At 41.2% G+C, this 17028-nt stretch overlaps 1 protein-coding gene across 7 annotated transcripts in view; it reads left to right on the top strand.

The window, feature by feature from the left end:
• The window catches only part of LOC143027628 (metallo-beta-lactamase domain-containing protein 1-like), a 37902-nt gene extending 27379 nt beyond the window's left edge, over positions 1-10523 (top strand). For 6 of the 7 annotated variants that reach the window (XM_076189005.1, XM_076189003.1, XM_076189008.1 and 3 more), the window contains one exon: positions 10344-10523. In XM_076189005.1, coding sequence (XP_076045120.1) covers positions 10344-10508 — 165 coding nt within the window. In that variant the 3' untranslated portion in view covers positions 10509-10523. Of the gene's footprint in view, positions 1-10281 lie in introns of all 7 variants that reach the window. The other variant, XM_076189004.1, reaches the window with a different exon arrangement.
• The last annotated feature ends 6505 nt before the right edge of the window (positions 10524-17028 follow it).

The following is a 17028-nucleotide window of genomic DNA, read 5'->3' as shown; positions in this document are numbered from 1 at the left end:
ATTATCATCTCTCCATCTGCACCATTTACCTTTTCTTCTCTACTTGATTTGCCTCCTCTTCCTCTCTTAATTTCTTTCCAGAACATCTTTTTATTACTTTCAAAATTTTCTGTCATACTCTTACCCCATTTCACATCTGCTCTCCTCTTTGCCTCCTTTACTTTTTGCTTTACTTCTCTTTTCTTTTCTTTGTACCTCTCATATGACTCCCTCGTCCTATTTTGTAACCAATCTGTGAAAGCTCGCTTCTTCTCTTCTACAACCTTCTTTGTTTCCTCATCCCACCATTCACTACCCTTCCTTCTATTTCTTCCTGTCCTTGTTCCACACACCATCTTTGCACACTTTGTGACTCCCTCCTTGAACCATCCCCATTCCTCCTCCACTCCTAGCTCTACTCTATCCCTCACTCCCTCCCACTCCTCCCTCAGCTTCTTCTTGTACTCCTTCCTCTTTTCCTTTTCATTTAAAGAGTTCACTCTAAGCACCTCCCTACCTTTTGTCCTTTTGTCAGAAATTAATTTATTTAAAAGGGTATCTCAGAGGTGAGGCTTTTCACTTAGTGGAGAATTTACCAGTGGATGATTCTAATTATGACACTGTGTTCCTTCTTCTTGATGATTTGCTTTTTAATAAGGAGGAGATCTTAGACAAGGTATTAAATTCTATTACTAATGCACCTGAGGTCTCCAAGTTGAAGGACCTAGAAAGTTACATTAGGTCTGTAGATTCTAAACTACAAGACCTTAAGGGGATTGGAGTTGACTTTACTAAGGCTGGAAGCGAGGGCCTCTTTTTGATTAGCAAGTTAATTTTAAATAAATTACCTAAATTTTTTCTTAATTCAATTGTCTCGGGTGATTAATTCAAATTACCCCAATTTTAATCAACTTAAAGAAGTTTATCAATCTGTTTTAGTTAGACTTAAAATGGGATCTGACGACCTTAACGTCAAACCCAGATGAAGTGATGCTACCAGCCCCTTTACCTTAAGGAAAATTCCTTGATAAAATCTGTTGATTCTAGCAAAGGAGTTAGTCACTCATTTAAGGTCAAACCAGATTCCGTTAAGAAGTCTATCTTCAGATGTAGATTTTGCCCCACTTCTGACCATGGAAGTTCAAAGTGTTTTTCCTATATTTCCCTTAAACACAGAAAAGCTAGAGCAACTCAATTAGGACTGTGTGACCTATGTTTGAATCATGGACATGACTCTTTGGAATGCCCCAGGTTAAAGGCTGCTCTTCCTTATAAATGTTTTGTGTGTAACAAATCCGAACACCATGGAGCCATGTGTCCTATGGCTAACAAGTTACCTCTTTCCGAAGGGAAAATGTTTAATTTCCATGGTTTATCAGATTCAATTGTTCTTTTGGTTTCCCTTCCTGTTAGCAGAGGCAAGAGAACTGCCTAATGCCTCTTCCTATTAGATACTGGAGCTCAGTTTTCCATTATTAACAAGGAATTCTTGGAGGACAGAGTAGGACCTTGTTTAAGTCCTCCTATGGACAAGTTGGTTTCTTCATTTGGTTTACCTCTAATGAATAAAAGGGATTTTAATTATGCTGCAAATCTCAAACTCCCCTTTGGGTTAAAACTGTTTAGTTTGTTTTTTGCAGTAGAGGGGTTCAACTTCTCCATACAAATTCCTTCATTAACCTCTGTACTTCAAAGTATGAACAATCATGAATTTTATGTTTCCCCTAGTTTTCCCAAGGTGAAGGGAGATCAGCTGAAGGTTTTAGGCATCATTGGAAATGACATTCTGCAAAACTTTCAGCAGTTTTCTATTGAGAGAGCCCCCTTATATGGTAGCCCATCTTGCAAGGTTATTAAATTTGGTGATGGTTTCATTCCATATGGGACCGGGGTTCAATATATCCCTCCTAGTGAGAAACCTTTCTATATAAGGAGAATGATAAAGGGGGTTTCTGAAATGCCCTCTAATGAAGTACAAAATTCTGATAGTTTCAAATTTAAGGAGGAACCTTTGGGGATAAATCCTGAATCTGACCTTGGAGTCAATTTGTTAAATTGTATTGAGGAATACAATGGGGATTCTCTTATTTTCCACAGTTCGTCTTTAAAGGCCAATGGAATTTCTCTAAAGAAACCTGAGAAGGAAGCTTCCCATACTCAGTCTAAAAGGACTGTTAAATACTTTCCTCCCAAAAGTTTAGGCAAAGAAAAGTTACTTGTCAATTTCTGTTTAGAACCAGTAAGTTTACAATTTGATCCCTTGCAGGAAGTCTTTGTTAACTCTAATGTAGAGTATGGTCTTGATAATTCTTATTCTTAAGAAAACATTGGCATTAAAGAAGAACAAACCCCTGACATTGATGCTTTGGAAGTTGATAAATTTAAACAGACCATTTCCTTCGAGGATGGACACTATTATGTAAAGATCCTGTGGAAAAAGGATTTGGTGCACCTTGTTCCCTCAAATCTAAAGATAGCCTTGGCAGTGGCACAAAAGGTCTATGACAAGCTTGAGCAAAGGGGCCTTAGGGAAGAGTATGAAGCTGTGTTTGACCAGCAAGAGACCTTGGGTATTATTGAACCAGTTACTAAAAGAGTCCCTGGCCAACTTTTTATACCCCATAGACATGTGCTCAAGAATGATGATCTTGCCACCTGTTTTCAACTGCTCTCTCAAAATAGGAAAAGCCCCTTCCTTAAATGAAGCTGCATTCCCAGGAGTTGATTTGATGAACAACCTCCTCTCTCTCTTGTTGTACTTCAGAACCAACAATTTTGTCATTTTAGCAGATATTATGAAAGCCTTCTTGCAGATCCGTTTGAAGGGTGAGGGTGATCGTAATAGGTTCTGTTTCTTTAGGAGGATTAACGACCAATATATTCCTTACAGATATCATACTATCATTTTTGGTTTCATCTGCTCTCCCTTCATTCTGAACTTCATTATACAACATCATCTTTCCATGCAGCCCGACACTCTAACTGCCTCCTTAATTAAGGATGAATTGTATGTAGACAATCTGGTCTACACTACCAATGAATTTCGTTCCTTCCCTGCTATGGTCGAGAGGATTAATGAGATCATGCTTAATGGAGGTTTACCTCTCAGGGAGTGGACATGCAACCAGACTTCTGTTCTTTCTGTTCTTGAACAAGAATTCATTTGCAATAAGGAAGAGGTAAAGGTGTTGGGATATATTTATAATAAAAATTATGATACCTTAAGAATCAAGGATGTTTCCCTTAACAAAGATGCCTCAACCAAAAGACAAGTTTTGTCTTCTTTGGCTTCTATATTTGATCCATTAGGTCTTTTTTCTCCTGTGTTATTACAAGGAAAAATTCTTATTAGAGAGATGTGCCAAAAAATGGTAGATTGGGATTTGAAATTGGATAGCGAGTTGCTTACAAGATGGAAGAAGTTATGCAAAAACTTTAGGGAGGTTAATGACTTATCCTTTAACCCATTGACGACGGGGCGGGTGTAGGCTTGGCAGCACCGTATTCCGGGCAACAGAAAACGAGCGGTAACGCTCATGCCGGCGCTCTACAGTGGCGGACGACATTGTATAGTCCTCACACAATAATTTCCTTTCGTGTCTGTTTGCCTTCTTTGGCGATACAGCTTTGTATATAAAATACTTTCGAGGTTGATAAGGTTGAGTTTATGAGGCATATTACTTGAGAATCGGCCATGATAATGATACATTATATAATATATTATATAATTTATTATCAAGTACTAGATATATTACAATATGAAATTGTCTAATACTATTTTGTCTTTTACTGAAGCCTGTAAACATTACAGCAAATTGATTTATTGTTTATGCATTTATAGATGTCATCCCGTCGTTTGGGACAGTGTTTTACGTCAAATTTTTCCACCCGTTTTCTGTTCGGCTTTTGGTTCTCATCATTTTCTTCTTCTTCTTCTTCTTCTCCGCCAAAGACCTCTGAACTGTCAATCCATCTTCTATTCTTTAGCTCATCCTCTTCAATAGCGACACTCTCTCGAGAACAGAAAATCTTTATTTAGTTGAATACATGGATTGTTTTATATACTATTTGGAATGTATTGGTTTCACCAATATGTTTTACCATATTGGTTACTCAGCCTCTCAACCACGTCAAGGTTCATTCCATCTGAGAGGTCCCTATCCACTAAACCTATAAAAAAAAAAATCTATCCTATTCTATTAGCTGCCTCCCACCTGCACGTCAACCTGTGCTATTGGAGGCCGTGGTGGTGGTTGAAGCAGAAGGCAGGGCAGAAGCTGAGGTTACACTCCCTGCACATATACCTCACCATCTTCCTCTTCTTTGACTGCTCCCAGCAGCCATGGCAGCGTCGGAACTTCCGGCCAGGTGTGTCCACCAGGATATGGACCCGCGTGTCCATACCGTTGGCAGATGGAGGGACCGAGGGGGTTCTGGAGCGACCTCTCCGACGGTCAAAGTTCAGTAGTCTATCCACCAGGCCAAGCCTCATATTTTTCTGGGATGATGTTCCACCCAGCTGCTTGTACAGACAGTACGTATTCACTACGAGGCAATCAAGCAAATGGTAAAAAAGCTTGATATACCACTTGTTTACCTTCCTGGGGATAGCATAATACTTTGCCAGCTGGTCGGAGAGGTCGACCCCCTTCATACCGTTGCAGTAGTCCACCACTGCCTTCGGTTTTACTTTCACGTTCCCTCTCCTGTCCTGGCCGGCTTCTGTAGTCTCACTGGTGTGAACAGTGGAGAGCATGGTGACAACTCTCTTGTCCTTCCACTGGAGTGCCAACATCCCGGTTTTACTGGATCGGAAGTCAATATCACCCCGCCTATTGGCCTCCAGATCACGTGGCATGTATTTACGGTTCAGCCGTACAGTGCCCACCACGTTTGTCCTCCTGGACTGCAGGTAGTGGTAGAGGGAAGGGGAACTGTACCAGTTGTCCAAGTACAAATTATACCCCTTATCCAACAGTCTGGCACACTCCATCAGTTGGACGACAACTTTCTGGGAGGTTGGCACATCTCCCCTGTCCTCCTGCCCCATATATATTTTGAAGGAGCATGTGTAGCCAGCTGCTGGACCGTCACTCACGCAGAGCTTATAGGCTTTGAAGCCAAAGCGGCCCCTCTTGGTGGGGTTGTACTGAATTGCGTGGTGACGCCCTCGGTACCGCAGGATGGACTCATCAACTGTGATTTCTCTGCTGGGCACGTAGGCTGAACGGAACGTCTCGGTGAAGGTATCAATGACGGGGCGGAGCTTCCAGAGCTTGTCATTATCGGGTTGTTCCTCGTTGTTGGTGAAGTGCAGGTGGGTGGCAATCTTACTAAAAGTATCTCGAGGCATACTTTTTCTAAAAATGTTGACTCCCAAGTACTCGTCTTTCGACCAGTAGTCCCGCTGGTCTGGGAGCCTGTGGATGCCCATCAACATCTTCAATCCCATAAACGTCCTTATGTCCCTTGGTGTTATGGGCTCCCAATCCTTCATGTGGCTGGAACTGGTGGGTGGGTGCTGCTGAGCATATCTGTTTGTTTCATCAGCCATGATGTCCAACAGATGGTCTGGGAAGAGGGTCCTAAAAATATCCCAGGCAGATGATTCCTCATCCAGGGATGGTGTTACACCTGGATAGGCTGAAAAACCATTCACCCGTGGGATATTTTGTGCCTTTTTCCACACGAAGGATGGGGTCCCGGGAGCATTCCTCTTGAACATTTCCTGACGAATATTGGCAAGAGGGACGTCAGATGGGATTGAATCCTGCGAGGTGTTAGGGTCGTTGTCTGATGGGGTGAAGTCCACATAATCCAAGTCAGACCACTCCTCTTCTTCTGACGAAGAGTTGTCCGACCGAAGCTGCAAGACATCGTCACCCCCTGTATCCAGCTCCAAGTCAGAGTCTGGGACCTGAAATATACAAAATAGATCACATAAAATATGCATCTCGCACGTGTATGTGAAAACTGTCACACATTTATATTACAATCAAAATAATTACATTTCAAACATAAATTTTCACACTTACATTTGTGGCAGGTTGTTGAGATGTAGCAGGAGGACGAGTAACAGGTGCCGGGTCGTCTACCTCCGAGTCAGAGTCAGGTCTAGGGGTTGAAGGTCGTCGGGTCCTCTTCTTGGCTCTAACTCCAGAAGTGGAAGGCTGACCTGAGCCAGGGTCAGCCCCAGAACGGGCAGGGGTTGAGGTTGAGGCAGGAGGAGGTCGAGTAGCAATTGCCGGGTCGTCAACATAAGAGTCAGGCCTAGGGGTTGAAAGACGCTGGGTCCTCTTCTTGGCTCTAAGACCAGAAGTGGAAGGCTGAGCTGAACCAGGGTCAGCACCAGAACAGGCAGGGGTTGAGGCAGCGGTTGAGAGTTGCTTGCGTGGCATGATGTCAGGCTAGCGAGTGGCGAGAGAGGCCTAGGATCTCCTGTTGTAACCTCGGTTGGGGGGTAGGGGGGGTAGGAGGGGAAATGGAGTTAGGAAGCATACCCCCCTCCCATGATATCCCCTTCACTAATTGGTGTAAGGAAAGTGGGATGGGGGGGGGGTTTTGGGGGGCAAATGGAGTTAGGAATCATACCCCCCTCCCCCCCCTCCCCATTGGCTCCAGTTCGTGTATGGGAGGTGGAGGAGGAGAGAAACGGGGGTAGAGGAGGGAATCCCCCCTCCCATGGGATAGGGGGGGAGCATACCCTCCATCCCCCCCTCCCCACTGTTTCAGGTTCGCGTGTGGGAGGTGGAGGAGGAGAGGGATGGGGGGAACAATAAGTAGAACGAATAAAAAATAAATAATAAATAAATAAAATAAATAAATAGATAAAAAATAAATAAATAAATAAATAAAAAATATGGCATGCATGTATGATATCCCGTCGTTTCGGTAGAGAAATCATCAATACATGTTGCCCGGCGTTAGTACCAAAACAACTCGTGCAGCTATGGATGACTTCCCCGTCGGCAAGTGTCATGTCACCTATACATGCTCCCGTCGTCTGTGGCAATTCTGCTATGACATGTATACATGATACCCGTCGTCAATGGGTTAAAAGGAAAACTTTGTGTTCTGAATCTCCCCTTAAGTTATTTGTTTTTGCTGATGCTTCTAAGGAAGCCTATGGATGTGCCATCTATGTAGGGCAAGAAAGAAGAGAGTTAAGGGAGTCTAATGGCTCTCTTCTACTTGCCAAGGTCAAGGTGGCTCCTATTAAACAAAGAACATTACCGTCTTTGAAGGTTATGGCAGCTTTACTATCTTTAAAATGCCTCAAAACTATTTTTGTGGAAGGAGTGGTGTCTCCCCCACTGGTTGATTCTGTTGTACTCCTTGTTGATAGTCAAGTTGCTCTTTCTTGGATCCTGACCAACAAAGCTCCTAAGAAGAATATATTTGTTAATAATAGATTGAAGGATATTTCCAATCTTTAGGAAAATTTCAAAGCTAAGTATACTCCTATTTCCTATACCTATATTCCTTCTGAACATAATATGGCTGATTTTATAACCAAACCTTGCGGTGCTAAGGTGTTCAAGGAAAAATTTGATTGGTGGGTTTATGGACCAGAATGGTTAATGTTGCCACCTCATACATGGCCGAAGGGTCACTTGGGATGTATTCCCTCCAGCATCAAGGGAGACATTGTCAATGCGGCTGTTGTGCAAGTTGACACTCCTCCTCTAATTGATGTCTTAAAGCTTTCTTCTTACAGCAAACTTTTACATCACACTTCTTTGATCTTTAAGGCTGTCTTTTTGTTTAAGCAGTCTAATGCTGACTCAGTTAAGGTCGCTTCTAATTATTTGATGGGTATAATGCAAAGGGATTCCTTCCCTACTGAAATGGCTTATTTACAGAACTCCAATACTAATGACATACCTCCTTTAGTAAGTCAAATGAACTTGTTCAGTGGCAATTCTAGGACTATGAAAGTGGGAGGGCCAACTGAAAAACTGGGGGGGCCATGGTTTTTACAAAAAGCCCTTAGTAAGGCCAAAATTAGTTTTTACAAATCAGATTCTCATTCTGCCATGAATCATAAGTAGGATAATAGTTGTATAAAATTACCTTATAATAAATCAATTAATGACTTGTCTCATTTGTTACCAAAAGAAAAAGTAAATTTTATCTTCAATTATCCTAACAACTTGTTCAGTAAAGTTGTCAATATACATCATAGATCCAAGAGTAATACAACTCCAGGAGTTTATAAGTTACCTTGTTTAGATTGCAAGGATGTATATTGGGGACAAACGGGTAGAGACCTTACCACCAGGGTCAAAGAACACAAGAACTCTGTAAAATATGGGCAGGAAAATTCCTTTGTATTTCAGCATGTCGCCAACAAAAACCATCAGATAAATTGGAATGATACTGAAATAATTTACAAATCTAAATGCAGTTTCAGAAGAAAAATGGTAGAATCCTCTTTGATAAATAATTTTCCAAATTATAATATTTCTTATGGTCAATGGTCACCAGATTGTATATCTTCATTTGCAATAAATAAAATGTTACCTTCTACATTAGCAGTGGACAAAATCCACCAAGGTCCATGCAACGCCGGACATGTGACCTGAGCCCCTGTCCCTTCCTGCTTACCTCACTACTTCTGTATAAATACACATTGTTCTCTACTCTGTAATTCACATCTGCTGAAGAGGATCACAGTTAGTGATCGAAATATACAGATCTTATACTTTCGCTTATTCTTCTCCGAAAGTGAGGTGCTCAGATGAGGGGGGGTGGAGTGTATTCAGGGGTGGAATGGGTGGAAATGATTTTATGCCTTTTCCTTTTTGGCTACTTCCCTTGTAAGGGGAAAAAGCCTTGGTATATGTATGTATGTATGTTCTCCGAAAGTGGGTTATCAGTATTATATATATATATATATATATATATATATATAATATATATATATAATATATATATATAATATGTATATGTATATATATGTGTATATATAATTCAAAAATAGGATATGCAAAAAAAATAGGGGGGCCAGCTGAAAAACTGGGGGGAGGGCATGGCCTCACCCCCCCCCCCTAGAATTGCCACTGAACTTGTTCATGGACAAGAATGGTTTCATAAGGTCCAAGGGCAGAATTGACAAGAACATTGACCTCAAATATGAGGTAGTGAATCCCCTTTTTTTGTCCAAATCCCATCATTTGACTAAACTCTTGATATTATTTGCTCATTGCCAAGTAATGCACATGGGACTGCAAGCTACTCTTAATTTCCTTCGCATGCATGGATTGTGGATCTTTAAAGCCAGACAAGCTGTTTTAAGCATTTTGAAGGGTTGTATAGTTTGTAAGAAATATAATTCCCGTGCTGTTAACTATCTTTCTCCTTCCTCTTTACCTGTCTCTAGAGTAAATTTAAGTGTGCCTTTTGCCTATACTGGTGTGGATTACATGGGGTATTTATTTGTTAGAGACAGAAATGGAGATGAAGTCAAGGCTTACATTTTGATATTTACTTGTTTTAATACTAGAGCTGTCCATTTGGAAGTTGTGGATTCTATGCCCACTGCTGAGTTCATTTTGGCTTTCATTAGATTTACTAACAGATGGAATTCCTTCAGTAGTTTATTCTGATAATGCCAAATCCTTTATACAAGTGGGAAGTATTATTGGACAACTTCTATCATCTTCTGAATTTGAAGAGAAGTTTAAAACTTCCCCTGTTCAGCATAGAACCATCCCTGTTTATGCTGCCTGTTATGGTGCCACATGGGAAAGGTTGATTCAGACAGTGAAACAATGTCTCTATAAGGTATTGGGTAGGTCTGTTCCTTCCCTGGCAGAGATTACCACTCTTTTGTCCGATGTTCAAAAAGTTTTGAACAATAGACCTCTTACTTATCGTTCCTGTGAGAACGAAGTAGATGTTATTACCCCTAATCATTTCCTTATAGGAAGGACCATTCCTTCCTTGATGTTCGGCGACTTGGAAACAAGTCCCTGAATGGGAATCAGGAGAAGACTATCCTTCTCTTCTTAACTTAGTCATGGATTGTAGGGATTATTTTTATGAAGAGTTTAAGAAACGATGACTGACAGAGTACTTGGTCAGCTTAAGGGAAAGGGATAGAGCTGTGCACCACAGTTCTAGAAGCTGGGAAAAGGGTGACATTGCTTTTTTAAAACTGCCTTTCAAAACCAGACCCTTCTGGCCCTTAGTTCATGTAGTTGAAACTTTTCCTGACCAAGACCATGTGATACATACAGTCTCTGTCATTAAGCCCGATGGAAACTATCAAAGTTAACATTAGACTTTTAATCCCTCTAGAGCTCCATGCTGAGTTACATTCCTGTCATGAGGATGAATATCCTGGGGATCCTATTTTGCAGGCTAGCGAGTTGGAGCCCTTTGAAGAGGACTCAAACTCGGAGGAGGTTATTTCTTCGGAAAACGACTGTGTCGCTCCAGAACCTACCTCTTTGAGACCTTCTCGTAAGACTGCGCCATCCTCTAGGGACCAAGTAAGATCTCTAGCTCTTAAAAGGTTATTGTAAATTTTCCTCGAAAGTGTTGTATTCATTAAGTACTTTCTTTTTGTTGTCGGAGAGGTTGTGGTAATTGTTATTGGGAATTTTAGTGTTTACCTTAGTACGGGAAACTTTCCCTCAAAGTGTTATTTTGTTTGGTTCAGGAGCCTTTCCTGAAACTTTGTACCACGCCTATCGTAACTTTAAATAAGATACAATTAAACTCCCCTCCTCTTTATTTTGTCTATCAAATCAATGTAACAATTTTGGTTTAATAAATGGGGAATTAACTTTGAGAAATTCCTTAAAGTAAATATTAACCCGCCTTCTGAGCTCTTTTCGAACTCGTAAGAGTCCCTTGGAACACTGTGTGCACTAACGTCAGAACAGTGATCAGATTACCCTGAGCTCAGGACGAAGAAGGACTTCTTTTTTGGAAACCTCTAACCAATGAATCACGTCTTCAGTTCAGAATGCCTTCAAGAATTTTAGAATTTCTAAAGCATCTACATTTAGAGAATCTACGCTGGTTGAAACAAAGGTGACCGGTAAGTTCTCAAATGTAATTTCTGAAATGTTAAACCGTAGTTTTCATAAAGGAAGCAAAGAATATATAGAAGATGTAGAAATGGCTGAAGTAATAACCAGACACTTTAAGTCTGTATTTACAATTGAAAGCTCACAAATATGGGATGAAGGGCAGCGAGAAGGATCCCTCAAAATGAAAGAAAAAACAGTGAAACAGAATTAAGGGACCAAATAAAGAACCCTGACATCAGAAAGTCATATGGACCTGATGGAATAGCGAACTGGATATTGAGAGAGTGTATAGATGAATTTACTAATAAAATACACAACATAATTGACTTCTCACTCAAAGAAGGAAGGGTGCCACAAGATTGGAAAAGTGCAAACATTGTACCAATATACAAAGAAGGAGACAAAGAAAATCCAACAAACTATAGACCGGTGTCCCTTACAAGCACAATTGCAAAAATATGTGAAAGAGTTATTAAAAATAAATGGATTAAACACTTGGAAGAGAACAACATACTAAGCCCCAAACAATTTGGATTTAGAAGTGGAAGATCATGTACTACAAACTTAATATGCTTTTACTCAAGATTAATAGAAATAATACAAGGAGATGATTTGGCACTTACAAAAGGCTTTTGACAAAGTACCACACATAAAGCTACTAAAAAAAATTGAAACAATAGGTGGAATACAAAGAAAATTATTGGAATGGATGAAAGATTTCTTGAGGGTGGTACTTAGAGATAAGAACTCAAATTGGGTAGATATGATAAGTGGAGTCCCTCAAGGCTCTGTATTGGCTCCAATAATGTTTGCTGTTTATATAAACAACATGGATGAAGGCGTGGAATGTTATATGAACTTTTTTGCAGATGATGCAAAACTATTGAAGAGAGTAAGTACAGAAGAAGATTGCAAATCTTTTCAAGAAGACCTGGACAAAGTCTGGAAATGGAGTAAAAAGAATGAAGTGAATTTCAACATTAAGAAATGCAGTATGGAATTTGGAAAAAGGAAAAATAGAATATCGGGTCAATTTGAAATTAGCACAAAAGAAGTTATAAAAGTAAACTTAGAAAGGGACATAGGAGTAATTATCTCAAATGACATGACACCAGACAAACGAGTTAACAAAATAGTTGGAAAAACTTGTACATACATATACCAAAGGCTTTTCCCCCCGTACACTGGAGGTAGCCAAAAGAAAAAGGCATAGAAACCACTCCCACCCATTCCATCCCCTACATACTCCACTCCCCTCCACCCTCTTCCCTCCCTCTTATCTTGGCACCTCCTGGATGATGGGTCATCCCTGCCTCTTGTCCACTGCCCTGAGTCAGAAGCAGTGTCGCAACTTATAACTTGATAAAATCAATGAAAGTGGCCTTTGACTACATGGATGAGGAAATGATAAAGAAGATACCAGTTACAGTGGTAAGACCCAAACTGGAATAAAAAAACGTAAAGGAACTAGAAAGAATTCAAAGAGCAGTGACAAAGATGGTACCAACACTTTGCAAGTTGACAGATGAACAGAGATTGGACAAATTAACTTGTAAACCCTGGAACAAAAAAGAGAAGGAAGTGATTTGTTAACCATCTACACAATTATGAAAGTGATGGAAATTCTTGATAGGGATGACCTACTAAAATGGGACAGAAGAAATACAAGAGGACACGAGAAGAAACTTAAAGACAGTTACAGAAGAAATCTAAAAAGAAAAAACAGCTTTTCACACAGAGTAATACATGGAACAAACTGAAAGAGGAAACAGTGAGTGCTAAAATTATACATGAGTTTAAGAAAGAACTGGATGCAGAAAGATACAACTGCGGGTCACTACAAGCATAGCTCTCCTCCTGCAAAATACAACTAGGTAAATGCATATACCAAAGGCTTTTTCCCCCTTACAAGTGAGGTAGCCAAAAAAATTAAAGGCATAAAATCCACTCCCATCCATTCCATCCCCACACACTCCACACCCCCATTCACCCCCCTCCCTCCCTCCCTCTTATCTTGGCTCCTCCTGGATGATGGATCATCCCTGCATCTTGCCCATTGCCCTTGGTCAGAAGCAGTGTCACAAAGCACAGCACATCCACAGCAAGGCTGCTTAATTTAATCAGTGACCTTCCCTCTCTGTCCACTCATGCAGAAAAAGAGAAGACAGGAAGAAATCCCTTCGGGCTGCATCAAATTATTTTTCACACATACTCCTTCACCCCCCCCCCCATTGCCCACCCACTCCCTTTCATGCATCACAGCATCATCCATACACAACCATTCTCCATTCACCCCTATCTTCTGTCTTCTGTCCTTCCTCAACAGACATTCCCCTCTTTCCCAATGTCCCTTTTACCCCATCCATCCATCCATCTCATCCGTGGTTGCCCCCACAGGTTCACTCCATCCACCTCTGCCTTTCACACCTCTTTTACCAATGTTTCATCACTCATTCTTTCCATGTCTTCAAACCATCCCAATACTCTTTCATCAACCCTATCTCCCAACTCCCTTTCCACCCCTGCTCTCCTCACCTCCTCATTTCTCACTCTATCCAGCCTAGTAACCCCTATCATACTTCTCAGACACATCATCTCAAACACCTTCTCTCTTCCTCTCTTATGTTCCATGTTTCTGCCCCATACAGTGCTGTTGGTACAATCATTCCTTCATACAATCTCCTCTTAGCATCCATTCCCAAATGTCTATTTCTCATTACATTTTTTAATCCCCCAAGGTATTTACTTGCTTCTCTCAATCCATATTCTACCCTCACCTCCATTACTCCCTTTCCCACCACGTTCACACCCAAGTATCTAAAACTATCCATTTCCTCCAGTCTCTCTCCCTTAATACTCATTTCCAGTCTGCTGCCACTTTCTTCCCTTGTACATCTCATCACCTTACTTTTACCCACATTTATTTTCAACTTCCTTCTTTTGCACACCCTCCCACACTCCATCAACAACTTCTTCAATTCCTCCTCTGATCCTGCCATAAGTGCAGTGTCATCAGCAAGCAACAACTGGCTTATCTCCCATTTTTCTCCATTTTCTTTAACTATCTTCAATCCCTGACCCTTGCATTTACCTCTTGCACCACCCCATCCATGTATAAATTGAAAAGCCAAAGCAACATAATACATCCCTGATGAAATCCCAACTTTACCTCAAACCACTCTATCCATATCTGATTCTAACACAGGCTCTACTACTCTCTTAAATATTCTTGACTGCTCTTAACAGCTTTTCTCCTATCCCATATATCTGTAATACCTCCCACAGTGCCTTCCTGTCTACCCTGTCATAAGCCTTTTCCAAATCCAAAAAGTCCGCCAAAAACTCCTTACCTTTTTCTAAAGCTTTCTCACATATGTCTTACCACAAAAATCTAATCCACACAACCCCTACATGCCCTAAACCCACACTACCCTAAACCCACACTGTTCCTCACCCTCTGTTCCTCTCCTAATCCTCTCAATCAAAACCCTCCCATAAGCCTTCCCAACTATACTTAACAAACTGGTCCCTCTGAAACTACTACACTCACACTTGTCCCCTTTTCCCTTGTACAGTGCAGCTATACAGGCACTACTCCAGTCCTCTGGCACTCTACCCTCTCTTAAACAAACATTAAATAACCTCACCAGCCAGTCCACCATCAATATACCTCTCTTTTTTAGACATTCTGCATGACACCCATCCAACCCATGTGCCTTACCTGCTCTCATCATCTTAACAACTACCTTCATTGTATCTTTCCTTATTTCTCCTCCATTTTCCTCACTCATCACTGTCATTTTCTTAGTGCTTTCTACTGCAACTACCCTTCCCTCCCTATCCTTCTTCACATTTAACAATTCCCTAAAATACTCTGCTCATCTTCCTCTTACTGCTGTCGCTTCCATTGTCATCTCTCCATCTGCACCTTTTACCTTCTCTATTTGATTTGCCTCCTCTTCCTCTTTTAATTTCTTTCCAAAACGTCTTTTTACTACTTTAAAATTTTTGTCATACTCTAACACCATTTCACATCTGCTCTCCTCTTTGCCCCCTTTATCTTATGCTTTACTTCTTTTCTCTTTTCTTTGTACCTCCCATATGATTCTCTCACCCTATTTTGTAACCAATCTGTGAATGCTTGCTTCTTCTCTTCTACAACCTTCTTTGCCTCCTCATCCCACCACTCACTACCCTTCCTTCTATTTCCTCCTGTCCTCCTTGTTTCACACACCATCTTTGCACACCTTGTAACTCCCTCCTTGAACCATCCTCATTCCTCCTCCACTCCTAGTTCTACTCTATCCTTCACTCCCTCCCACTCTTCTCTCAGCTTCTTCTTGTATTCCTTCTCCTTTTCTTTCTCATTTAAGTAGTTTACTTTAAGCTAAGCACCTCCCTACCTTCTGCCCTTTTCCTCTTTCTCCACCTATCCTTCACTCTCTGCTTTCCTTCTACCAAAAATTTATTTGATATTCATATATGTGAACTCTACTTAAGTATTTGGTAAAATACTACTGAGTGGAATATTTTGGAGTTTGGTAGGAAGCACCACTCAGTAAAGTGCTCCATGGTGAGGCTAAATTGTTCTCATGTATTTAAAGTCCTTAAAGTATTGTCTGCTATGCAGTCACTCTAGTATACAAATAAATGTACATAATTGCAGACAAGTTTTAAAAGCTGATGGAGAACTGTAGAAGTATTTAACTTTTGTGAGATGAAATTGGTATAAAGATCAAGTGCAGGAACTCAGAGAGACAATGAAAGCTTTGGTTTCTTACTATCCAGGTATTCTAATGTGAAGAACTTACCAAATGGCTATTTATCCCTCTCATCTTGGCACCTCCTGGATGACGGGTCATCCCTGCATCTTGTCCACTGCCCTGGGTCAGAGGCAGTGTCTCAAGACACAGCACATCCACAGCAAGGTCGCTTCATTAATTCGGCGATCCCCCCTCTCCATCCCCTCATGCAGAAAAGGAGAAGACAGGGAGAAATCCCCTCGGGCTGCGTCAAATTATTTATCATACATATTTCCTCACCCTCCATCCCCCACCCACTCCCCCTTATATATCACAGCATCATCCATACACAACCCTTCTCCATTCACCCCTATCTTCTATCCTCTCCCATCCTTCCTCAACAGACATTCCTCTCTTTTGTAATGCCCCTTTCACCCCATCCATCCATCTCATCCTAGGATGCCCCCTCATATTCACTCCTTCCACCTTTGCCTTCCACACCTCTTTTACTAATCTTTCTTCACTCATTCTTTCCATGTGTCCAAACCATCCTAATACCCTTTCATCAATCCTATCTCCCAACTCCCTTTCCACCCCTGTTCTCCTCCTCACCTCCTCATTTCTCACTTTATCTAGCCTAGTAACCCCTATCACACTTCTCAGACATTTCATCTCAAACACATTCAAACTCCTTCTCTCTTCCTCTTTTATGTTCCATGTTTCTGCCGCATACAGTGCTGTTGGCACAATCACTCCTTCATATAACCTCCTCTAAGCATCCATTCCCAGATGTCTATTTCTCATTGCAATTTTTAATCCATCAAGGCATTCACTTGTTTCTCTCAATCTACATTCTACCTCCACCCCCACTCCTCCCTTTCCTGCCACATTCGCACCCAAGTAAAAAACTTATCCACTTCCTCCAATCTTTCACCCTTAATGCTCACCTCCAGCCTGCTGTCACTCTCTTCCCTTGTACATCTCATCACCTTACTTTTGCTCACATTTATCTTCAGTTTCCTTTTTTCGCACACCTTCTCAAACTCTGACACTAACCTCCTCAATCCATCCTCTGATCCTGCTACAAGCGCAGTGACATCAGCAAACGACAACTGGCTTATTTCCCTCTTTTCTCCATTTTCTTTAACCATCTCCAACCCCTGACCCACCACCCTTGCATTCACCTCTCGCACCACCACATCCATGTATAGATTGAACAGCCAGGGCGACATAACACATCCCTGATGAAGTCCCACCTTTACCTC

The sequence above is a fragment of the Oratosquilla oratoria genome, chromosome 8 (genome assembly GCF_046742065.1).
Source record: "Oratosquilla oratoria isolate Oo_2021 chromosome 8, ASM4674206v1, whole genome shotgun sequence".
NCBI classification, from domain to species: Eukaryota; Metazoa; Arthropoda; class Malacostraca; order Stomatopoda; family Squillidae; genus Oratosquilla; species Oratosquilla oratoria.
Note: the sequence above shows the minus strand (reverse complement) of the source record. Positions and strands in the feature narration are given on the sequence as shown.